The 26955-nt window shown below is 42.6% G+C and overlaps 1 protein-coding gene across 1 annotated transcript; it reads left to right on the forward strand.

Moving 5' to 3' along the window:
- Window positions 1-26704, forward strand: LOC119171966 (interference hedgehog). The gene is made up of 17 exons (XM_037422881.2): window positions 1-140; window positions 3205-3290; window positions 4111-4413; window positions 8949-9095; window positions 9635-9778; window positions 11580-11753; window positions 13318-13428; window positions 14200-14355; window positions 15037-15180; window positions 15268-15360; window positions 17071-17283; window positions 17565-17740; window positions 21660-21879; window positions 22825-23013; window positions 23273-23379; window positions 24249-24333; window positions 26539-26704. Exons 2-17 carry the CDS (start codon window positions 3212-3214, stop codon window positions 26574-26576), a joined length of 2379 nt encoding a protein of 792 aa, XP_037278778.2. The 5' UTR covers window positions 1-140; window positions 3205-3211; the 3' UTR covers window positions 26577-26704.
- Window positions 26705-26955: the final 251 nt, after the last annotated feature.

Raw genomic sequence — 26955 nt, forward strand, 5'->3', positions numbered from 1 at the left:
GGCAAAGATGGCCGCATCGAGAAGCTAGCGTCATTCAAGATGAGCAATCCCTTCGCGGGACGACTCTTTCTACGCGCCGTGAAGCGGTTTCCGCCATCGCCAACTGGTCGACGCAGGACTACCTAATGTCACCGCAACAGGCAAGTTATATAGGCTGCTGCGTCAAGCGTTGTTTGCGGGCTGCATTCGCGAACAGCTTTGGTGTCGCGCAAGTAAACAAAGCGCCCGCGTGCCGTTCCGCTTCGGCACAGCGGGGTCTTCTAATTTGTTCCGCGCTTCTTTTCAAAAGTTGCGCTAATAGGAGGGCCGGTCGCAGCACGCCCTTTCGCGTCAGCGGCCACTTTGCGCAGCTGAGATCGAATAACGCGATTTGTCACGCGAAGGGTTCATCAACACTGTGAGGAGGCGCGGGGAAGACTTGACGGGACAGAGACAAAAGTTTCTCGAGTCGGCGTTAAAGTGGCTCCCGAGGTGTCAACTTCCGGGATACTGCTAGGCACAACGAATATCGATACTTTCGGTTATCGCGATGTTGGTTTCTTACATTTTCCACGTCCCGTTTGACGATTCCCAGTGCAGGACGTCCCATGAGTGAATCACGCGCGCTGTAGCGAGACAAGTTGTAGCATGCAGCAGACAGGAGGGAGAGAGGGAAAAAAGGATTAGTTCTCTTTTTCTATCTAAATCTATCATTGGCCGCTGAAGACTACACGTATTTAGACAAAGTAGTAATGAGCTTTCATCACTCTTATACTTTAATTAGGCAAGCTACGAAACAAATACGGCGAGATATCAAGATATTCTCGACCTGGTCGTCAATTTTACTTACAAAAGAATACGGAGGAGGTTGCATGGCCCAAGCGTTAAAGGATCACTGCACACAAATATACATTACATGGCATTGATGCTGTGTTTCGTGTGTGTGTGTGTGTATATATATATATATATATATATATATATATATATATATATATATATATATAATACAGAAATCACTAGTGTATCTGTAACTGATACAATGCCTGAAGCAACACACATGTCAGTAAATTTCACAGTAATTTTTATATGTATATATATACTTGTGAAACTTGTAAAAAAATTACTGTGAAAGTTACTGACATGTCTGTTGCTTCAGGCATTGTATCACTTAGTTAATGATACACTAGTGACTAGTGATCTTTTTTTTGTGTGTGTTGGTGTTTAAATTAAATATTCTCCACGGTCTTACTTCATAAACATATATTGCCGGGCAATTCCTCTGTATGCAATAAAACAGAGAATGCGTCCGTGATCTAGAAATGTGTGGTTAGTGTATTAGCCCTCAGTAATGGTCGACCTAATATTGTAGGCTGTATAGGCTGTTTGTTTAAATTATCCTGGTTTTGCACGGTTACTGTTTGGGTGCTTTACTTGTGAAGTTTTATTGTGAAATGCACTTGTGAAGTTTTGTTAAACTGCAGTTTGCTTTTTTGCTCATTGAATAAATATGGTACAGCTGCAATAAAAAAGAAATTACCGTTAATAGCTTTGATGCAACAGCCATCTTAATAGTCCACGAATATGTGTGAAGGCACACATATGCTTCCTTTAACACAGAGCTGATGGGCAAATAAATACCTTTTGTTTTTTTCCTATGCAAATGAAAAGTTCCTATTTAAATATTGCAGTAATCCTTCTTTAAGACAGGCTCATTCTTTTTGTACTCATTATAATTCTGTGATATCTGTGAAATACAACATTTGAAAGTAGCACTAGCCTCATGAGTAACCCATTTTTATGTCATGTTCTTTCTTGCACCCAATGATATTGTTATTATAGATATATAACCATGGCAGTAATTTGTTTCATAGTTATGAAAGTGAATATTCGTGACGAATAAAATCTCAAGTGAGCTGCTGCATGTTGCACACTGTGAGAGAAGGAAAACAGTACGTGTTCAGGATTACAAAGTATACCTACACAAGTATGGAAATGCAAATTATTTTTTTGGTAAAAATAATTCCATTTGTTCTACTGGCAACAAGTTGATGTACTTGAATTTTCTAATTATTTACCAGTATGGTGTTTTTTATGAGTTACTCCCACTGTTTAACAGCACTCAACACACAAAAAAAAAGATGATGTCATCCACTACCAGGATGAAAAGCATCTGCAGGTTTATGTGATGAAAACTGGTGTAAACCAGTGCTACGTGTAATTACTAAAGCAGTCACACCTGAACAGACCATGAGTTCTTGTAGTACCTATTATGAAGCTCCAAGCCGAATATTTGAAGTTAGACTGTAATGTTTCTGAGTGCAATCAGTGCAACCGCCTTTGTAGTGAAAGTGAAAACTTATTATGCACATTTTGAAATGATGGGTAAGTCGCACTCTTGTCACATCATGATTAATGTACTGCATCTTATTTAATTAGTATGGATAATTTGTGAGTGTCAGTAATAATTGTTCAGTATATTTCAGCCTAATCATTATTAACTAATGTTTTTTTACATCTATGAGCATATTGCAAAGGGGATTAGCTGCGTGCTTTATGGTATGCATGTGTATCACTATGGTACCAACTTTCCATATTGGTGTAGTTGAGGTTGTGAATGTGTGTTGGATGACAAGCTTAATAGTGATTTAACCAAAAATTGGAGCATTATAAGCATACCTTAATTTAGGTAAATCAACATCTCCCCTAGATTTTTTGGCTCACCTCACCTTTCCCTCTTGTTCTAACCTGATAATAACTAACCTGATAATAAAAGAAATAGCTGCGATTTACCCTCGTTCTAATCCTATTGTGTGCATGAACAACACTTTTGTTGTGAACCATCACGTTTTTCAGAAAATTAAGTTTTATCGTAATGCATAAACTTCTGAGTGATTGGGGAAAAGTAATATATTTATGAAAGGCAACATTCCTTAGAGATATACTCACAATGAATACATCTGATGGTGCTGCAATCATGTTACCCTTTCTTTCCCCCCCCCCCCCTTTTTTAAGGACAGGTGTGATGGAGATTCAGCCTTTGGCCATCGCGGACGAGGGCTTGCCTTTAGTTTGCAATATGACACCCAGTTGCACTTTTTGTTTGTGAAATTCAGTTTTGCAACGTATGCTTTTGTTCAGTAAGATTTTCTATTGTGCGTCTTTGATCGTAAGTGACCTTTATCACCTGGCATATTTGCGTAAATTAATATGGAGTCCTTATTTCAGGAACATCATGGGCTTCCAGTTGTTAACTTGGGCAGTGCATCTACACCTGTTCACACACCTTCTCACTGTTGCCCTTATTTTAGAAGGTATGTCTTTAACTGCACTTTGGTTTGTTTTCAATAACATGTTACTATTTGTACCTTTACACTCTTCACTGCATAATAGTTGTGCTTGCCATATGAAAAAACATATCCACAAGAGTGCACTTTCATAGCTATGGTGTCATGTTTGGCCAAAAATCACATTTCATTAAAGTGGTAACTATGAAGTATTCACACCCATAGCTTTCTGATGAGTGTAGACTGTAAAGAAACGAAAGACTAGAATATTGTGAAACAGTTACTCATTTGAAAAGCGCTCTATTCTCTTCATATCAGGTGGCACAATTCATTTTAGTCGACTACCCAGCATCAGATCGTTTACGTATACTCCTGCATATTCCCATTTTCATGCATGCAATCTTGTTCCCTTATGAAGTGCATAAAGTTTCATATAGTAGCTAAACTTTCCGGGGACATAATTTTTGTGATTTCGTGATTAATGTTGTAGAGTTTATGAATACTTGTTTTTTTAGTAAACTGGTATGGTACATATGATTCATTATTACAGCACCGTACATCTTTGTGTTCTATGAAATGAGTGTCCTTTATTTTTCTAAAGTTTTGTTTGGGCAAATGTTCGAAAACATTGAGCTCGCAAATAAAATGGATTGTTTGTAGCATTTTGCATAGCTTGTCTAGAAAAACATATGTTTAGGTCACAGTGCTATTATGTTGCCGTTGTTTTCTCTTCTAGCCTAATATTTTGTAATAGATTCTAATTGTATGTTAAGTCTGCAGCTGAACTGTCTAGACCATCTTGCCCATTCTCTTGAGCTTCATTACTGTGCGTGCACATCTGCTGCAGACCAAGAGCTCAAGTTTGTCGAGGAGCCAAGCTCGGTGTTCGTCGACGCGGAGAACCATGAGCTGGCTTCTTTCCGCTGCTCAGTGTCACCCAAAGTGGCCGGCATCATATGGCTGGAGAATGGCACCGTGTTGGCCGAGGGTGCGCCCAATGTCGTCAAAATGTCCAAGCACCGCTTGCAAGTGCTGGTTGGTGGCAGACCAGCCAACGCATCCGGACACCACACACGCCACTCGTACCAGTGTGCTGCCCAAATGGGGGAGCTCCTTATCATGAGCACTCCTGCTACTGCCATTGTTGCTAGTGAGTCATCATCATCATCATCATCAGCCTGACTACGTCCACTGCAGGACAAAGGCCTCTCCCATGTTCCGCCAGTTAACCCGGTCCTGTGCTTGCTGCTGCCAATTTATACCCGCAAACTTCTTAATCTCATCTGCCCACCTAACCTTCTGTCTCCCCCTAACCCGCTTCCCTTCTCTGGGAATCCAGTCAGTTACCCTTAATGACCAGCAGTTATCCTGTCTACGCGCTACATGCCCTGCCCATGTCCATTTCTTCTTGATTTCAGCTATGATATCCTTAACCCCCGTTTGTTCCCTAATCCACTCTGCTCTCTTCTTGTCTCTTAAGGTTACACCTACCATTTTTCTTTCCATTGCTCGCTGCGTCGTCCTCAATTTCAGCTGAACCCTCTTTGTAAGTCTCCAGGTTTCTGCTCCGTAGCTAAGTACCGGCAAGATACAGCTGTTATATACCTTCCTCTTGAGGGATAGTGGCAAACTACCTGTCATAATTTGAGAGTGCTTGCCAAATGTGCTCCACCCCATTCTTATTCTTCTAGTTACTTCAGTCTCGTGGTTCGGCTCTGCGGTTATTACCTGCCCTAAGTAGACATAGTCTTTTACAACTTCAAGTGCACTATTACCTATCTCGAAGCGCTGCTCCTTGCCGAGGTTGTTGTACATTACTTTCGTTTTCTGCAGATTAATTTTAAGACCCACCTTTCTGCTCTCCTTGTCTAGCTCCGTGATCATGAGTTGCAATTCGTCCCCCGAGTTACTCAGCAATGCAATGTCATCGGCGAAGCGCAGGTTACTAAGGTATTCTCCATTGACTCTTATCCCTAACTGTTCCCATTCTAGGCTTCTGAAAACCTCCTGTAAGCACGCGGTAAATAGCATTGGGGAAATTGTGTCCCCCTGCCTTACACCCTTCTTGATTGGTATTCTGTTGCTTTCTTTATGAAGCACTATGGTAGCAGTTGATCCCCTGTAGATTTCTTCCAGAATGTTTATATATACTTCATCTACGCCCTGATTCCGCAGTGTTTGCATGACGGCTGATATTTCTACTGAATCAAACGCTTTCTCGTAATCTATGAAGGCTATGTATAGGGGTTGGTTATACTCTGAGCATTTCTCTATTACCTGATTGATAGTATGAATGTGGTCAATTGTTGAGTAGCCTGTTCGAAATCCTGCTTGTTCCTTTGGTTGATTGAATTCTAATGTTTTCTTTACTCTGTTAGCAATTACCTTTGTAAATAGCTTGTATACTACAGAGAGCAAGCTGATCGGCCTGTAATTCTTCAAGTCCTTGTCATCTCCTTTCTTATGTATTAAGATGATGTTAGCGTTCTTCCAAGACTCTGGTACTCTTCCCGTCAGGAGACACCTCGTAAACAGGGTGGCTAGTTTTTCTAACACAATCTGTCCTCCATCTTTCAGCAGATCTGATGTTACCTGATCCTCACCAGCAGCTTTGCCCCTTTGCATGCTCTCCAAAGCTTTCCTGACTTCTTCTATCATTACTGGTGGGGTGTAATCTGGGTTACTGCTAGTTCTTATAGTATTAAGGCCGTGGTTGTCACGGCTACTGTACAGATCTCTGTAAAACTCCTCTGCTATTTTAACTATCCTATCTATATTGGTAGTTATTTTGCCTTCTTTGTCCCTTAGTGCATACATCCGACTTTTGCCTATCCCGAGTTTCCTCTTCAATGCTTTGACACTTCCTCCGTTTTTCAGAGCGTGTTCAATTCTCTCCATGTTATACCTTCTTACATCGCATACCTTACGTCTATTAATCAACTTCGAAAGCTCTGCCAGTTCTATTTTGTCGGTTGTACTTGACACTTTCATGATTTGACGCTTCTTAATTAGGTTCTTCGTTTCCTGGGAAAGCTTGCCAGTGTCTTGTCTAACTACCCTGCCTCCAACTTCCACTGCACACTCCGTAATGATACTCGTTAGATTATCATTCATTGTATCTACGCTAAGGTTCGTTTCCTCACTAAGAGCCGAGTACCTGTTCTGCAGCGACACTCTGAATTCCTGTACTTTCCCTCTCAGTGCTAGCTGATTGATTGGCTTCTTGCGTATCAGTTTCTGTCGTTCCTTCTTCAAGTCTAGGCGAATTCGAGACCGTACTATTCTATGGTCACTGCATCGTACCTTGCCAATCACTTCCACATCCTGCACGATTCCAGGTTGTGCACTCATTATAAAGTCTATTTCGTTCTTATTTTCGCCATTAGGGCTCCTCCATGTCCACTTGCGGTTTTCTCGTTTTCGGTAGAAGGTATTCAAAATCCGTAAATTATTGCGTTCTGCGAATTCTACTAGTAGCTCTCCTCTGGCGTTTCTAGTACCGATGCCATAATCTCCTACTGCCTGGTCTCCAGCCTGCTTCTTCCCTACCTTTGCATTAAAGTCGCCCATCACTATAGTATACTGTGTTTTTACCTTACTCATTGCCGATTCCACGTCTTCATAGAAGCTTTCAACTGAAGCGTCATCATGGCTGGATGTAGGCGCGTAAGCCTGTACTACCTTCATCTTGTATCTTTTATTCAGTTTAATTACGATACCTACCACCCTTTCATTAATGCTATAGTATTCCTCTATGTTGCCAGCTATGTTTCTGTGAATTAGGAACCCCACTCCCAGTTCTCTTCTCTCTGCCAAGCCCCTGTAGCAAAGGACGTGCCCATTCTGTAGCACCGTATAGGCCTCATCTGTCCTCCTAACCTCACTGAGCCCTATTATATCCCATTTAACACCCTCTAGCTCCTCGAATAGTACAGCTAGACTTCCCTCACTAGATAAGCTTCTAGCATTAAACGTTGCCAAGTTCAGGTTCCAATGGCGGCCTGTCCGGATCCAGAGATTCTTAGCACCCTCTGCTGCGTTGCAGATCTGACCGCCGCCATGGTCAGTTGCTTCGCAGCTGCTGGGGACTGAGGGCCGTGAGTTATTTGACGTAAGCATGTGGGAGGTAGTGGCCAGATACTGCACCAGGGTGGCCAATCCTTCTCTGGTGAGGGAGTGCGTTCTCGGCGGTGTTTGCCGGTGAGGCCGCACCCCAGGCCTCTTAATGCAGTTCCATCAACACGCGGATTTTTTTTTTTTTTTAATCCGGTTGGGAACTGCGCGGTACTGGGATTTGAACCACGGACCTCTTGCATGCGAGGCGGATGCTCTAACCACTACGCCATCGCTGCTAGTGAGTACCTTTCTGTAAAGCCTTGCAGCTAAGGAGGAAGGAAAAACGCTAGCAGGGGACATTGCATGTGGGGCAATCTTGATTGATGTGTGGGGTTTAATGCCCCAATACCACCATATGATTATGAGAGAGACCGTAGTGAAGGGCTCTAGAAGTTTCAGCCACCTGGGATTCATTGACATGCACCCAAATGTGAGCACACGAGCCAACACCATTTTTGCCTCCATCAAAAATGTAGCCGCCACAGCCGGAATTCGATCTCGCGACCTGCGGGTCAGCAGCCGAGTACCTTAGCCACTAGACCACCGCGGTGGGGCATTTGTGAAAATCTCAAAGCTATTCATAAAATCTGTAAAGGAGAAGATCCGGAGAAATCAGCCCATCTGAATGCGCTAGGCAGCTGGTTATCTCTAGCCACTGAGCTGACAAGTAGAGTGGAGACCAGGTTGGGAGGGTTGGCTAAGACGAGAGCTACCTCCGACTAGGAATTGCTTTGAAAGATTAAAAAACCTGGAGGGCCCACTTCCCAAACGGAACGGTGGCGTCAGAAGGGATAGCCTGTCAAGCCTAGCTTCCTCAGCTCTTGATTTTTTTTTTTTTTTTTCAGTTATATCTTCCTCGAGGTTAGCTGCTGATTGATTGGTTTCGCCTTATTTAAGACTATCCTATGACTGTTGTAGCGTGTGGTGTCTAACTAACTTCATGTAATTTTAAGGCAAACTGCAACAAAATATTATAGAGTAGTGAATGTTGTTCCGAAGGCAATTAACAAACAAGCAGGATATATATTGTCACGTGTATATTGTCAAGAACAGGACACAGTTCCACGGTGTAACAATATGAAGTGGTCTCCTTGAAAAATTTTAAGTTCAATGTGCGAGTGCCTCATTTTCCAATCTAGCAACATCAAATAATTTAGCAGCAGAACTGTTTAAGGCCTGGAGGTTTGTTGCTATGCACTTACTAGCTCAGCTGTAAGAGGGAAGCCTGATAAGAATCAGAGCACGGGTAAAGCTTACTATTCTTTTTGAAAAAAAAAAAAAAACTGTAAGCCGTGCTTGTAAGCTTTAAAATGAAACCCTGTCAATGTTTAAATGGTTGCTAATCTTAACCATTTCTGTTCCATTCTACACTGCCATTCGTATTCTACACTTCTATTTGTTTACCTATTTGAGATTGCAATTCAGCAGACATTCTTAAAATCTATAGCTCATTTCTTTTACCAGTGCTCTCTTTTTTGTGTCGGTTCCCAGCATCAGAGCTAAATATAATTCAGGGTTTTGCAACTCTACACCACTCCATGTTTTTTTCTTTTTTGTAATTTTTTACAGCTCTGACACCTTTCGCCCCTCAAGAGGATGTTCATGTTTCTGTCACTGCTGGCAACACCGCCGTAGTTCCCTGCAGGCTGCCTTACAGCAACCCTCCTGCAGTTTCAGAATTTCGTTTTAATAAGACGTCTGTAAATAGAACTGTTGGTGAGTTCCCTTTTGCTTTATTTCTATTTTCTAGAAAAGTACTTCGTGCACATGCTCGAGAGCGCCAAAACTACACACCCATGTGTCATAGGAAAGAATATTACGTTAATGTTTGTTAAGTAATGAGATTTTGATCATCGTGCAAGGCACCATGAACCAGGACGCTTGCCAGACATCTTAGTAATTACCACGTGACCTGTAACATATGGGTGAATTATGGCGGTGATGGTGTGGATGAATTGGAGCTACGCAGCGAGAGGTGTGCTCCTTATGAGTAAACTAAGACTTTGCCTTTACTGAGCGATATGAGATGACCTTACTTACCAGTCGGCTTGATTTAATGATATGGCAGTATTCTCAGGTTTACAGAGGTTAAGCCAAATATTAAAACAACTGTTGCAGTTGTGCACTGGAGGATTGCTGCTTTCTATCTAGTCAGCAAAGTGCTGGAGAAACGCCTCGGGGCGTAACTTTCGGCTGATTGTGTATTTCTTGCCTGTGACACTGCCGAGAATCTTCTAATTTCTCTCCTCTTTCAGACCGACACCACATAATGCCTTCTGGAGACCTGCAGATACAGTCTAGCACAATATGGGACTCCGGCGTCTATTTCTGTACAGCCCATAATCCATTGATCAAAAAGCGGCTGACTGCATCGCACAAGATCTACCTTACAGTGCATGGTGAGCGTGCCATTACTGTTTCTGCTAGGGTGATGTATTTTGGGATGCTCAATCTAATACAAGTAATTAACTTTTTCTCATTAAAGACTAGCTGAGTTCGTCCGCACAGTTTGTACTGCTCCCACCAAAGATGCGCTCTGCTCGTCCACTATAAAACAAGCATTTGGGGGTGCCGTATTTAAGCTACTCTGATTCATTTTGCTGTGTGATTTTTTTGGCTTAAACAGATAGCACAGCGAAAAATTTAATAGCGCCCTTTGCTCAGTGTGAGTAGTGCACGCGTGTAGGAACAGCTTCGTTCAGATAAAAAAAAAAGTGGTCTTGTTTGCTGTTGTTTCGTATAATGTGCTCACCCAAGCGGTTGCATGTGTGAGCACTCAAATTATGTGCACAATGTGGTGAAGGGGCACCTTGGCATTCATTGTCTCGGGATTGCGGTTGCATCCCCTGCTTCGAACAGTGCAATAGTAGTGAGGCATAGCTCCCAGCTAACACTTGAGATTATAGATGCGAAAAGATACTCAAATAAGGCAACAACTGCATTAGCATCCCATCCCTTGCTCTGCCACAATTTGAGTGTTGTTATCGGGTTGGGCTAAAGCACAATCATGAATATGTGTTAAAGGGCCCGTAAACCACCTAGACGTCGAAATTCAGGTGTGGTGGGGTAATTGTGCACGAGCGTACGAGGAACACGGAGCTGTGAGAATTTTTGGGAACAATGCAGTAATAGCAAAGTTAGTCACGTTAGATTATCGAAACCGCGACGATCACTCCTTTCGCTCTCTCCTGTGCTCCCCTCCACTGGTGTCCTCTCTCAAGCCGCTTTTCCCCCTCGCGGAGCGCCCCTTTTTTGCCCCTCACAATCTCGCGTGGCATGCATACATCATCACTGACGCGCTGCTTGAAACACCGTCTACTTCCAGTTGCCGCGACCCCAGCCGTCGACTCCATCAGTTGCGTTGTAGCTGCGCGCTTGTTCGCGAACCGTGTCTGCCGTAATCGTGCCAGTTTGGACCCTATGTCATGCGCACACCTTCAAAGGATCGCCAACGAGGTGGACCCGTACGAGGCAACGCGTGTCCCCGTACATAATGCACGCACCCACAAACAAGCAGCACAGACAGCTGCTTGCAGACTGACCAGAAGTCGTAGGCTCTTGCTCGACCAATCACAGCATATTTGGTTTGGCGTGTCAGGAGGAGGCCCGAAAGGTCCAGAAAGAAGGAGGGATTGTTTTGTGGAATTTGTGGGGCGCCGGCAACTCATAGCACTTCCCTTTGTAAAATCATTGATCGCGACAGCATTCTGCGTGCGTTTATTTGAAATGTTTGAAAAAATATCTGAGGTTGTGTACAGTCCCTTTAAAAGGGGTTAGACTGTTGATGCATTTATTTGGCTCGTCTTTATCTTTATCTCTACATATATACTTTACCATTGCGCAAAATAAAGACGAGTTTGAAGTCAACGCTCTTTTTTCCCGCTCTGTCCCATTGTTTCCTATGTTTGTGCGCTGTGAAATTCGCCATCATAAGCTTACTGATGATAATAATGTGTGTGTCTCACTTTACGACGAAACTTGTAGACCACAAGAAATCTGTGAGTCATGCCCAATGTGCATAAAAACGTTCTGCTTGGTTGTGTCCACTATTTCGTGTAAATGTATGTTTGGCTGGATGGAATTGACTCGTACATAATGCGAGCATGACAAGGAACTTGTCGACCGCATGTATTATCTGTACAGCTCACTGCTTCAACTCTGGTTAGGAGTGATAAGCGCCGTCCCTTTCTCTTTTTACAGAGCCAGCAGCTGAAGAAGTGCCTTCCTTCACATCCGTGCCACCTGAAGTCGTAAACGTGGTGACTGGAAGCAATGTCACGATAGAATGCGCCGCTAATGGGAACCCTGCCCCAGTCATCACCTGGAGCAAGGAAGGGGGCCACTTGCCCAGATCACGGCACAAGATTGTGCTTGGTAAGCATAATATACAAGGTTCAGCGAAAATGTACAGCATTTTCTTGACCTGCTTATCTCTGCATATCATGACGATGAATTTGTTAACAACCAAATGAGGGCAAGATTTATTTGAATTTGAGATGCCAGTTATAGGCATCTGAGCTATTGTCATAGTGTGGATAGCATGAATGGTTATGCTGTACTGGTTTTTTTTAAAGACTTTTCTGTAGACTTGTGCGAATAGTGAATTTTATATTCGAAGCAAATTCGAAGTTAATAATGATTTTGGTCAAATAATGTCGAATCGAATTCGAATAGTATGTATGACATATAAAGAGAAATGGGCATATATATTATGACCTAATTAACCTGCACAATATTTTTTTTTAACTGAAGTAGGCCTCTATGCAAATAGCATTTTTTTTTTTTCATTTAAAGGAAGTTGAAACAACTTTGAGTAGTAGCAGGATTTGAATGTCAGCTGAATGCTAATCATAGCCCTTAAAATACGTAACATTCTAAAATTTATTATGCTTAGAGCATATAAGCCATCATAATTTAATAGCTTAATCATCATAGCTTAATAAAAGGAATTGATTTGAGAGTAATATTTTTATTTATTTTAATAAATAAATGATTTGAGAGTAATATTTTTATTTAAAGGAGCCATCAGACTTTTAAGTAGCCGTAGAATGGATTCACTAAAGAAGCTTATTGTCTCATGAATTCACCGCCGCAAACATTTTCAGAATCCGTCCAGTACACGCGAAGTTGCAAAGATTCCTCGCACGCTGCAAGTGCATTCTCTTTTCTTGTCTCGGCGAAAGCGCTGGTAGCTAAGCAGGGAGGATTGGCATAGGCAAAGAAAATATGTCACGCGTACTCTCTGAGTTTATGGAGTCATTTGCCGAGAGAAGAGAGCAATTTTCAGCTGACTGAGAATTTATTGTGAATCGCACACCGCGTGCTGCGCTATAACATTTGGTTTTCGTGTCCTCTGTAGCCTCGACTACCGGTCAGCAGAGTTTTCTGACAATGCTCTAAATGTGTTGCAGAGCCTCTTTAAGAAAGGGACTTTGCGGCACAGCAAATCTTTTTTTTTTATTTTCATTGGTGCTTTCACGGTTTAGCACTCCTACAGTGCAGTGAAACCACCTTTACAAGCGGTACGTTCAGATTAATATGCACCTATTTGTTCCTTGCGAATACTTTGAAATTTTCAACAATTTAAATTCAAATCGAAGCAAATTTGAATACCCTACTATTTTTTTTAATATTCGAAGCATTCAAATATTCGCACAAGCCTGCTTTTTAAAGATGACTTTTGAGGTCCCCCACAGGAAAGGGAAAGGCAGTGGTTCTTTTATGTCTCCCCTTCTTGTTCATTCCTTTTTCTTATTATTTGTAAAGTGAGATCTTTAGATTCACAATTGAGAAAGCCAGTTTTGTGAGGGTGGTGTCATGAGCCAGCACTTGATATTTTAATAAAAACTTTGAGTTATTCTCTATTATTTAGAACGCACAAATGTGCTAGCAAGCTTATTTCTATGGTTTTTGCATTATTCTTGGGCGTCTAATGCAGGAAATCTGGAAATATTTAGTGTTCATTCAAGAGACAACGGCATATATAGCTGCCAGGCTTCCAATCGACTTGGAATCATCTTCGCACGCAAAACAAAGTTGGTAGTTCAAGGTGAGTGAGTACTTTTATATGAAAAACCTTTTAAAAACAAAGCGATGTTTTAAAAAGTCAAAGAATTAGTTGAACTCCCACAGTTGATATGATTGAAGATGTGTGAAGGTCTTTTTTCTTATAGTCGGCTTGAACTTGGCATAGTGCTTAGCTGGCTGGAGGTTGTAGAGTAATTACATAATGTTAGTTTAGCTTTGCAGCATTTATGTTGGTTTCCATGACAAATAGATTCACTGATGTATCAGTGACATTATGACAAATCAGTAGCCTATAACCTAGGTCGGCGTCATCAATACAGTGAAGAAAAATGTTTCAAGTATAGGTGCTCTTACAACTGCATTGTTTGTGGTTCGGACATGGAAAAATAGCATTGTCATTTCACCAGGCTTTTGTTCGTCAAATAACTGTAGCTGGCTGTCAGAATCCAAGTGGAGTAAAAATGCATTCAAACATTATCAGTCCATTAATTTCATCACTCTTTCTGTGTACCTCTGCCTTGATTTCATAAGTGACCAAAGTGCAGAGTACATCAGCGGTGTGCAGTCACCTCATGCAGTACTGCAGCAGAATTCTTGTCTACGTTTCGAAACTTGAAGATTTTCTCGCGATGTGCATTCACTCTTTAGAAATATACCTCTAGAACCATTACACCAAGATAGTTTACAGGTAAATTGTCAGCTGGAGTTGACTCTGGTAACTAGGTGCTGTATTGCTTTGAAATGGAAGGTTGTGTGTTTGAAGATCTTTCACTATTAACTGTGCTGCTTTCAGAGCCTCCTCACATCGTCACACCACTGCAAAACCACATTGTACAGCACGGAGGAGAGCTGCGGCTACAGTGCACAGTACAAGGTAACCCAGTGCCTACAGTTCATTGGCTTCATAATGGCAAAAGGGTGCATCATACATCCCACATCACAATATCAGGTTAGTACAGCTGTCGGCATCATGTGTACCTGTGTGCACAGGCTCTGAATGTTGCTGAAATGAGGTTTTTTACTCGGACTTTTCTTCAAGTGGCGTGAAGACTGAGCACTTAGACTTTGCTTTTGTTTTTACAGGTCATTATTATAGCATCAGTGTAATTCACAAATTGATCAGTATTAACAGAGCTTGACGTGAGAAAACATTTGCACTGTGGCTTTCTTGTTTCTCAACTTTCACTTATTACCTAGTTAAGTTTCCAAGTCATAGGTGCACAATCTTACATAAAATTTCATTTCTACTGTATATATTTTCACCATTTACTATGCAGGGCATTATATACAGTAGAAATAAAATTTTTCAGATCATATTCCCAAGGGACGGACCATAAGATTTCCTAAATATAGAAACAAAAGGATGCATGCTTTTTTACTGCTCTCAAGGATTGAAATTGTCGAAGCCACATCCAGAATAATTCGGAAGGCCTGCCAATCAGACTAATTCATCATACCTCATTAGGTAGCAACAGCACAGATATCTAAAAGGACCGAAGTCTGGGAAACAGGACCGATAGTGTTTAGAAAAAGAATCTTGCAGTGGCTCGATGTATGGTGCACTATGATGTTATGCTTAAAGCTGCTATTGAACATATCACTTTTTTTGTTTACCTCTCCTGTTCTCCAGAAATGGGGATCCATATTAGAAAGATGACAAAGCACCAAGGAGGCATGTACCAGTGCTTTGCAAACAACTTTTTGGGCACTGTCTACTCAACAGCGCACGTCACCGTTCTCGCTGTGAATGAGTCTCACATTCCTGACAAAAACGGTTGGTCACTTTTCCTTTTCTTTCTGTAAACACTGTGCAGTCATGTCATTACCAGAAATTTCTATGAACAACCTGCCCTCTTTTTAGGCGAGGACGAGAATGAGCCAGACAGCATCAATGGTGCCACAGAAAATGCTGGAAAGAGAAAGGACAGTCACAAAAGAAAAAAGAATAAAGGAGGTATGGCAACCTTTCATCAGAATATTTTCTAGGCTTGTGTGAATAGTGAACTTTAGGTTCAAAGCGAATCGCTACTATAGCCTAATAATTTTTAATCGAATTCGTACAGTACATGTCACATACTACAAAGAAACATGGGCATATTTGTTAATGGCATAGCAAACCTGCACAAGATTTTCCTGAATTTGAAACTAGGCATGTGCAAATGTCCTTTTTTCTTTTCTACCCCCCCCCCCCCCTAGAGGAAGACGTTCTGTAGAGTGCGAGCAATAACTTTTTAAATATGTTATATTTTATAATTTACTGTACCTAGAGCATATAAACTGGTGTAACAAGCTTTTAACCTTAATAAAACAAATCAATGTGAGGGTATTGTCTTCAGTTGACCTTTGCGGCTATGCAGATTTCTTTTGGATATGTGTTTTCATGGCTTAGCACTGTATTACTGCAGCGAAAACACCTTTACAGGGAAATTATTAATGAGAACAGACACTAGTATAAGTACACACACACACACACACACACACACACACACACACACACACACACACATATATATATATATATATATATATATATATATATATATATATATATATATATATATATATATATATATATATATATATATATATATATATACAGATTAGATTTCAATATTACTATGTCTAACAAAAACCCTTAAATTTCCACTTCACCTTCACAGGCTGTTACATGTGGACTAATATACACTGGGATAGACTCTTTCACGGTTTAACACACTTTTATTGCAGTGAAATCACCTTTGCAGGGGGGTTACATGCGGATTAATATACGTCTATTCGTCCATTTCCGCTACTTCAAAATTTTCTAAATTTTAAGTCTGAATCAATGGGAATTTGGATGCTGTAATATTTTCATTCAAAGCCATTAAGTGTTTACTAGGTTATTTCTATCAGGTTAAGATTATAACTCACTCGTGAAATCTATACGCAAGCTGCAAAGTGGGGTCAAGGGCCTTAGACCAGACTGCTCTGCAGTTGTAGATCATGTAATATTCTTGCTTATTTCACATAATGGTCAGGTATGCAGTTTAACAATTAGCATAACTTATCATTCAGCAATGGCAATGCCCGATTTTATAAAATAGCCTCGTCGCGGTGGTCTAGTGGCTAAGGTACTCAGCTGCTGACCCGCAGCTCGCGGTATCGAATTGCGGCTTCGGCGGCTGCATTTCCGATAGAGGCAAAAATGCTGTTGGCTCGTGTGCTCAGATTCGGGTGCACATTAAAGAGCCCCAGCTTGTGGAAATTACAGAGCCCTTTGCTACGGCGTCTCTCATAATCAAATGGTGGCTTTGAGACATTAAACCTCACATATCTATCTATCTACCATCTTATAAAGTAGAGCGCAAGTTTATTATGATAGTGCATGCTCACTTAAGATTGATGAATCGCTGTATCTTAATTAGTATTCATCTGGCAACAAATAATGTGCCTCTGTGTGTGCTTTTTCTGCCTGTGTAAGTGCAGCAACAGCGTAATGACACCTTGCTTATCGCTATCTTTTTTCTGCATTTATGATGAACACTTTTGTACATTTTGCAGAGTTTACAATAATGTATATGAGGCCTTTTTGCACATGAGTAGTGGTAACGAGTTGGGCAGCTCTGTTGTCAAGGCACTGACGTGACAGTTGATGAAGTAATTGTGTGTTGCTTTGCAATTGCAGTGAAGCTGGTGCTGCCTTCCCGGCCTGAGATATCTCGCCTCTCCGATGACTCAGTTATGGTTCGTTGGAATGTGCCGCACAACGATGGTCTGCCCATCTCATTCTTCAAGGTCCAATATCGAGATGTGTCAACTCCACACTCGCACTGGAAGACAGTTGAAGAGGACGTGCCCCCGCACATCCACTCCCACGCTATTGTGGGACTCAAAGCAGGTGACCAGACATTACCGTTATAAGGCCTTTGGTCTGTATGCATTACCTTCCTCTTACTCACACAATTCATCATACCAAGTAACATTGGGACCTTGCTTAGTTGGAAACTCACTAAGACGATGGACATGAAGCGAAAATTGAATATATCCTGAAGCATAGCCCCAGACTTATGAAATCCACAGTGCCAGCCTGCATGCTATGCCACTCATCTACATCAATCTCTTGCTGTTCATTTTATTAGCTCTATTTTTGAGGCTGGTTTCTTTTGTCAAACATTGCAGGAGGAAGGTACAGGTTTCGCATTGTGGCCGTTTACTCCAACAATGATAACAAAAATGGGCCAAACTCTATCAAGTTTCTGCTGCACAAAGATCCTCCTAAGAGGAAACCCATGCAGGGACCCATTATTCGCCGTGTCAAAGCTGAAAGCTCAACGGCAATCACTCTGTTTTGGGAGGTAAGTGGCTGCATTTTTTTTTTCTTACTCCTCCAAGTCATGTTCATTTCTCTTTCTGAAAGCATGTTCAGCACATCTTTCTCATTCTTTTGGTCCTTATGACAGCCAAGTTATTTTGCAAGATATCTGGCTCATGCAGCTAACACTTTTTCTGTTCAGTTGTCTATTGAACAGAAACGAGGACTTTAAATGTACTTTAAAGGGACACTAAAGTCAGATAAAAATTTATGTTAGGGTGAAAGCTCAATGTATGGCAATGACAAAAACAACATTGTCAACAGTAGTGTCCTACTTACCGAGCAACTAAGGTAAACTTATGAAAACACATGCGCCATGAGTAGGACATTCGTAAAATGGTCCCGATGATGTCAGACTTACCGCCTACAATTAATCACTTGTAATCAAACAAGCTGCACATAATAAAGAACCATCCGTGCATCAAAAGACATAATATACTGCTGCCTGTTCGTTTCTTTTTGGTTCATAGAAAAAAAAAACGGCCGGACATTATACTATGTGGAATGGTGCGAGTGGTTCAAAAGTTCAATTTTCGCATGGTTAAACTGAGCAGGTCGTGCCATCTAGCCGAACACAGTTACATCAAGCATGTCTGCCATCTCGGAGGACGTGGCAGAAAATTATTCAATGGCCGTTGTTGCTGCTGTGGCTCTCGCCACTTTCACTCTGCTGGCACTAGTGTCGGCGGCTGAGCAGTAAAATCGGGCAAAGTTGTGCACAGCAAGTGACGTGACAGTCTCCATTTTGAGGCGGGTAATTTGAAGTGTGCTAACGCGATGTGGACCACTGGAAGGTGATTTTATTTCAAAATAAGCATTTCCTTGGTACAAAAGTAGCACTACGAGGTTTATATATCACTTTTTCAGCAATAAATATCGACTTAAGATTTGCCTTTAGCGTTCCTTCCATTGATATTCATACACCTGTTGGCACTTGGAAATGCACTGCTTCATACATACAACAATCGATCATAATTTATGGGAGCGGCAGTCGCAAGTCTGCCAATGATAGAAAAGGAAGACAACGATCGGGTGTGCGCAGGGTGGCACGTGGCAGGGGCTGGCTACGGGAAGTTGCGGCCCAGGTTCCGGTCAATAAAGAATGTCTCTGGTCTGGTTCCGCGTCTTCCTCGTGGGGTTCTAGGCTAAGCAGCTTCACACACCCCCCACCCCCCTACATTTGGCACCCAACGAGAAAAACCCTGCCCCTGGGCCACGGACTTCGAGGTACCTGGCAGTCTGCGACCATATGGCCCTGACGCCGCCGCTGACCGTGCCCAGTTTTTCCGGTCAAGACGCGATGGAATCGGTCCTCGACTTCATTGACAATCTTTTTGTGTACTCGACCATTAGCGGCTTCTCGGAGACCGACATGCTCCGGTGGGTCCTCCCAGTTGCTCTGCGTGGTACCGCAGAACGATGGCGGCGGCTTCAACCACCCTTTCAGTCCTGGAACCAGTTCGTCGCGACATTCCGTGAGGAGTTCCTATCGGTCGCTTACGAATACCGTATCAGGCATGAGCTTGACACCCGAACGCAACACCCACAGGAGGGTCTGCGAGATTATGTTTGGGCCATGCAGAAGCTCTCCAGTCGGGCGGACCCCACTGCACCTGAGGCCGTTAAGGTCTCCCACGTAATACAGCAATACCACCCCCGTTTCCAGCAGTATCTGACGGGTAGCTCCTTGCCTTCCCTTGAGGAACTTCCTCGCATTGCTCAGCAAATTGCTGAGTCATCTACTCCAGCCGTACCCATCGTCGCGGAGGAGGGAGGTGAGCTTTATGGAGGCAAGGCAGAGGCCTGTTGGTGTTGACAGGGTACATGGGACGTCGGCGTGGCGGTGAATGCCGTGTGTGGAGACGCCACGCGACGAGACGGCGCTGCAGCCCGAGAAGAAGCTGAGAAGGAGCTGCAGCAGATGGCGCTATTGGTGACATTGACATTAAGAGGAAAAGAAGAAAAGAAAAAAGACAATTTGAAGTACGGCGAATTGATTTGGAGGCATAAGATGGGCAGCACAGGGAGGGCGACTATTGCGCAGAAAGAGACGGTGTTGCAGGCTGGGAGGAAGCGGCCTGCAGCGCGAACGGCAAATATGGACATGCGGAGGCAGTCACATATTACGACAAGGTAGGAGAGCTTGCGTTCGTGACCTCAAGAGGGACAAGGCTGCCCTTGCTGCTGAAGTGGATCATTTAAAGCGGGTTACCTTGCAGCATGCTACCCGCATCAGCCAGCTGGAGTGTGAGTTGGGACGCTTGACTCGTGAACATGACAGGCTCAAGCACACGCACAAGGTCTACAAATCCAGGGCAACCACCATCATTGATGAGAAGGACCGCCACATTTCTGACCTGGAAGACGAGGTTGGCACTTGGGAGAAGGTGCTCGGCGATGCCCCAGCAGTGCCTGAGGGATCGGCAACAGCAGACTGCCCAGTTCCAAATGCAGTTGCTGGAGAGAGACTCTGAGCTGGTGAACATACAGTGCAGTCACGAAGAGAAGCTTCAGCAGCAATGTGCATTCTAGGAATATCAGCTGGATGAGCTACGAATGCAAGCAGCTGACCTCCGTGCGCAGATCACCCAGGCCCAGCGGGACAGTCACCAAGATGCTAATCAAGCGCAGGCACAAATTGTGGAACTGAGCAAAAAGGAGGCCAAGTACAATAAGAACCAGGAGCCGATTAAGCACCTCGAAGTTGACGGGAAGACTTTCTCAGCAAGGGTCTCCAAACTAGAGATGCAGCTCGGTCTTGCCTCGCCTAAGGAGGTGCGAGCATGCACTAGAGACTATTAAAGAAAAGCTTGTGAAGCGGAAAGAGGTGGTAGACTCAGCTGAGATGGAGAACGAACAGCTAGCTGATGAAGCAGCTTGAGGCAAGGCAGCAGCAAATGGATAAACAAACCAAGTTGGAACGGGAGCTGACACAGCTGCAGAAATCCTTGAAGAGAGCAACAGAAAAGATGGACACGTTAAAAAAAAAACCTTCAGTCAACGCGAGTGATTGCACCGTCGTGTGTGCTCTAGAACGCAAAGTGGCTGTCCTCGAGGTCCGAAACTACGTCGAGAAAGGCGATGCAAGGCGATCTATCATCAACATAAGCGAAAGTGGAAATGTGAATACCGGAGGCATTAGCATTCAGAGCCTCTGTGGGGACGTCACGCTTCCACGGCTGCTGAGCTCGCCAGCGTTCAACAACTACTACGTGGAACAGTGGCCGCCAGCCAGACGTGAGAGGTCCGGGCGACTGCAATGGCAAAAAATGATACAGCGAGACGTTTACCACAACCTCGGCACCGTGCAGCAATGTCAGCGCCAGGAGGTCTACTTTGACTACTTTGGACCCACTAACTCGGTGGGACCGGATCTTCACCAGCTTTTCATCGGCTTACCGTCATGCTGCCACTGACGACCGTGGTCATTAACTTGAGTGAGACCAGTGCCCCTCCGTCTTCTGGTGGCGGCCGAGTTCGCCTCTGTGCATGGTCCCACTGTGCCGACATGTGGTCTTGTGTGCCATGTGCGGTCCGTCGTGGGCAGGGCTAGCAGCTACCACAACGTCCCTCTTTCCATTTTCGCCGAAGGGGAGGGGCAGTATGGGAGCAGCAGCCGCGAGCCTGCCAATGACAGATGGAAGAAGACGGGGATCGGGTGTGGGCAGGGTGGCACGTGGCAGTGGCTGGCAGCGGGCAGTTGCGATCGGGTGCCGTTCAATAAAGAAAGTGCTTGGTGTGGCTCTGCGTCTTCCCTGCACGTCTTCTCTAGTTCTGGGACGAGCAGCCTCGAAACCACCCCTTCCTACAAATGTAGTATATGAAAAGCTTCATACTTGTTAATCTTTTGCTCTTCCTTTGGCCTCAGTTTTCTTAAATTTCTTATTTTCTTCATTTTGCAGTACTCAGACTTGGATGCCGTGGACGTGGAAGGTTTTTACATCTACTACAGGCTGACACAGAGTGCTGGTGACTACCTAAAGATCACCGTGGCTGGTTCCAACACGCGCTCATACACCGTCAGTTACTTGCTGCCTGACACTTCCTATGACATCAAGATGCAGTGCTTCAACGTGGCTGGTGCCAGCGAGTTTTCCAACATATGCATCCATAAAACGCTTGGTAATACATATTTCTAGTGTACCCTAACATTTCATCAAATTTTGTGCATTGTTGTGTTGTCTTCAGGGGTCTTCAAACAGCATAATTTTTTTATGTACTGTCAAATATATTCTTGTTTATAAATGAAGTTACATTGTAATGCTTTCCTGGGGTAAGCTTGACTTTCAAAGCGGAATTCCACTTGCGAGCTGTGGCAGATCTAAGCAGGTTGCACTTCTACTAAGCATTTATTTAACTTTACATTTTTATTATTTTTTTGCAACACTTTCATTTTGGGTTATGTTAGAGTTGGAAGCCTACCATTTGTACACCCATTAATGGGACATGTCACAGAATCAGCAACCTTGACTCACTTCGCTTACAGTGGATTCAGTTATCTGCATGGAGATTTTGTATATACCAATCTAAACTGATGTGGTATTTTATTTAACTTGCATAGCTGCTGTTTATTAGACTATTGGCATGATACCTGTGACATTTCTTTGCATAAGCAAAGGTCCAAACCTGTTTTACACTAGGATTGTACTGGCAAGCAATACAGTGCTCCAAGTAGCAGACTGTATGCAGCTTTCTGCAGAGTACTTCTAGATTCTGTGCCCATCTTATAAACTCATGATACAGCTGCAGTTTAAGAAGGTTAGCAATGGTGACTAGCTATCGGTACAGCGAAATCGTGGTCAGGAGTGTGGTCCTCAGAATGAGCTACTCTCCACCGGCCATGCTCGCTTATAGACATGGATCACACCTGCAATTCTCACTGTTAGCATACTTTAGAACAAGCACGGCCCCACGTCTTAGCTTTGCTGCTCCGGTTATTAGTCTCTTGTATGAATCCTTTTCCATAGCAGCCCCACGCTGTCTTCTCATTCTTTTGATTGCTGACTACAATTGGCATTTTGTGCTTAGTCATTTTGTGGGGTCTTGTTTTATGCTATCACTTTACAGCGCTGCCCTCTATGGGAGAAAAAAAGGTGACTCCTGTGCCGGACCTGCTGGAGTCCTCCGTGTCAGGGGACAAAGACCTGCTGTATATTGTCCTTGGTGCAATCGCTGGTGTGCTGGTGCTTGTTGTAGCAGTGTTTGTCGTCCTGTTCATCCTGCGACACAGGCACAAGCGGCAAGCATGCGAACAGGGTTAGTGAATTTTTTCGTGGCACATCATCACAGTTCAGGTGATGATGTGCCGCAGGTGTGTCGGTCATCATTCTGAGACCTATGGTCTGGTAGTACTTTCACTTTTTTTGCATTGTTTCTTTTTGTTCTTAACCAACTCACTCAGACTGTCAGACATGGCATAGTGGCATGCCATGAGGTTTTCCAGAAAGTCCATGTAAGATAAAAGGGAATAATTTGTCTCACTTCACGAAACACTACCAATCTCTTTTGGTTTTAGGTACAAGTGATCATAACAGCAATTTGCAACAGAATGGTCATATAGGAAACGGGGATTATTTCACTGCACAAAGTAGGATCACCATCAATCCCCTGGATACAATGGAGGTAAGTCTGTGCACAAAAAAAGAATACATCGATTTTTTTTTTTTTTTCAGACTGTCATGCCACTTATCTAGTGGGCGTCAGGGCTACATTGGCTGATTTAGAAGTATACGCTGTTGACCTAATTGGTTCATGTTCAATTAGAAGCCACAGTTGTGGCTATATTGCACAAATAAATAATGAGGGAAATAATTTATTATTAGAGAAATAATAATTAATTGCTTAATGCTGATTGTTTCATCAAAGCTCATAGCATTAACATTGACATTGTGCATTTTAGAACTATGTATGTAGAAGAAGAACAACAAATCTTTATTTTGAGGGGAAGGGTAGAGAAGGGGCTACTCCGGAGCATGTTGGCGGGATCCCCAAGTCCAGGGCCCCATAGGCTTGCGCCGCGCCTCACTTGACTCAGAAGCGCTGATTGCACCTTCGGGTTCCACCTGGCAAGTTGTGCCTCCCACTGCTTCGAACTTCCTACAAACGTGTGGCCTAGTGTGCTCTGCTGTTAAGCGCGAATGTTCTGTGGGACCAATAAATGGAATTCCACTTGGTTTGGCAAATCTTGAGCTAAAGCGTCCGTTCTTATTCCCTCATAGGCTAGCGTGTGCGGGGCACCAAATTAGATGGTGTCTCTTGTAAGTTTTTGCGGGCAAGCGTTTGTTTATATCAAATTGCCACACTGCTTGGGAGTCTGAGATTATGATTGATTGCTCTTCCACTGTTTGTTCTTGTTCATCAGTTTTCCATGAAAAAAAAAGTGTGAGGATTATGCAGTATACTACAAGTTGTATGACATAACACATTTGCCACATGTCAGCGTCAATGTAGTGTATGGTATTTTACTGCATTGATGTGTTTTTCTGTTTCAGCTTTCAGAGCTGTCCAGGGAGAAGTATGCAGCTGCCATAGTGACACAGATCTCAAACGGTCACAGGATCAGTCCAATGGATTTGAGTAAGGCCATTGGAAATCACGTCTGATTGTTTGTGTCAATGATCAGTCTCTGTGCAACCTGTGTGAATGGTCTGCGTATTCACATGCATCTGAGCTTGCACAAAGCGAGGGAGAAAACATAACACTATCACAACTTTCTTCATTGGACCAAGCGTGTAATAATCTACTCATATTCTGTTTTCCTTGGAATATACTTGCATCTAAAAAGAAATCACCTCATTGTTATCATTTAAATAGGGATAGGCGAATATTTAGACACTTTGAATATTAGAACGAATATTACAGTATTTGAATTAGCTTCAGTGTAAATTTATATTCTGCAAAATTTCTAAGCATTCGAAATGAGCCAATGTATATTTGTATTCGAAGTATATTTTAGCACACATAACCCTTTCCCCCCCCCCCCCAATAAAGGTAGTTTCATTGCAGTCTGACCGTGCTATGCCATGAAACCGAATAACCGAGGGAAATTCACATCGCCAAGAAGCCACACTTCAAGAATAGATACATATTACTTTCAGCTCAATATTTTTTCTTTAATTTAAAGCATGTTATACAGGCCTATACGCACTAACTATAGTAACCCTTAAAATGTAACATATTCTACCAGTTATAACTTTTGTTCTATGGCTATACAAATTATCCTACTGCTACCAGTGTTATGATAGTTGTGCCACTCGTGCAAAACAGCTTCAAAAGGCATATCCTGCCACATTTTTTATATTCCGCACCAAACATAGCGTAAGGATGAGACCGCATTATGGCTGGTCTTGCACTAGAAGTGGTTACGTCGCAAGTGGTCTGAACTGTACGTGCATGTAATTTTACGGAATGCTGTCGAGATCCACCCTATTTAGCCCATTTAGTTCTCACTAAGAAGCGAGTCTTTAGCTATTCAAAAAGCCGTTTTTCCTGCTTTACGGTTGAACCCCTTTATGAGAGACACGCGGCAGAAAGCAGTTCTTGTCTTTTATATGAGGTGTCTCATATAAGCCGGGTACTTCGTATGCATTTTTTTATCAACCCATATTTTACTGTGGGCACACTGGTATCTTCTATACCCACTAGTCTCTTACATCACTGTCTCTTATAAAGGTGTTCGACTGTAATATGCAGGGAAATAATGTAATAAGGTAATATAATGTGCTCTTTTGGCTACTGTAGAAGCATGCTCCAAAATGGCTTCAGACAATTGCATCACTTTTTTTCCTTCTTCGAACCAAAAATGTGACATTAACATGCGTAGTTTTATTTCTGCACAATATCTTACAGATTAGTTGGGTCATGATAAAAATGCTCATTTATCTTTAGTAATGTGGGATATTTACTATTCAAACTATTCTGTTTGAAATTGTTCGACCAAATTGTTATTTACTTCGAATCTCAAGGTTACTATTTGCCCATCCCTGCACTAGGTCATCGTTTTTTTAGTATGTAGTGAGAGGCAGAGCAGCGGCGGCTGCCTGCATACGAATTGCCAGGCGCGAGAACTAGTTATAAATCTGACTGGCATATGCCTTTCGCGCAGCAGCCACCGCCACTCAGCTTTGGGCCTGTACAATAAAGTGGTGAGGTGTTTCACGCTTCTCTGCTTCTCGCTACATATCTCTGAAAATGAATATACACGAATTCAGCACATTGTTAGAAATGGCTTAATGGATTGAAAAATTAGGTTACTTACTTTGGTAGTTCTAAAGCATTCGTTCTATTTTCGTCACGTGTGCATAATTGAAAACACAGGCTTCATCACATGATTGCATCCTCTCTACTTTACAAATACTTCACCGCATGAGAAATAAGCTTTTCAACTATAAAGCGTGTGTTTTGCATCGTAGCATTAAAGCACTGTGGTGAAACTTTTTTTTGGAAGAGAATGGTCATTATTTAGTATTCTTGGCAGTGAGCAACTACGATAGAGATTAGTAGAAGATTAAGGTGCAATTCATGTAATGCGCAGTGACAAAGGCAAACCCTGCTTAACTTGATGCTTTGGTTGTAATTGGAGAAGCAGTCATATAAATTGCAATCTACAACTCTTTTGATTTCTCAAAACTAAATTTTTCTTCAATAAATTTTACATCACATAACGATTCTCTTTAAGGTTTGTGGCAGCTCTCTATAGAAAAAAAGAGAAGTGCTATGAATAAGTAAGAAAATGGAGTAGTTGCTGATTTCGTATTGATGAGTGCCTTTTCTCTGTTCCAGGTGCCGAAGACATCATAGTGAAAGCAGAGGACGTTTAGGAGAATCTCATCTGTAATTTATAACACAAAAAGTTGGAATGGAAGCATTGCTATGCAATTCTTGATGAACATACTGCATTGTACAATGAATTTTATATATATGTTTTTTATTAAATATTCATATCATTTGTCTTTCGCTTCATTGGTTTAACTTTTAAACCTGTGCAAGGAATTATCCATTTCCGACAAAAAAAAATCCAGAGTGAATTTTAACCTGGAATTGTTCTAGCTTCTGATTTCATCTAGGCATGCATGTTTGCATCAAAGTGATAAATGGCTTAGTAAAAGGCACCATAGGCCTAAAGTATTTTGCAGTGTATGGTGGTCTCATACATACACCACTTCACTAGATGTAGGTGTTTTCTTTTTTCTTTTGCAA

This window comes from Rhipicephalus microplus, chromosome 4, assembly GCF_043290135.1.
Source record: "Rhipicephalus microplus isolate Deutch F79 chromosome 4, USDA_Rmic, whole genome shotgun sequence".
Classification (NCBI taxonomy): domain Eukaryota; kingdom Metazoa; phylum Arthropoda; class Arachnida; order Ixodida; family Ixodidae; genus Rhipicephalus; species Rhipicephalus microplus.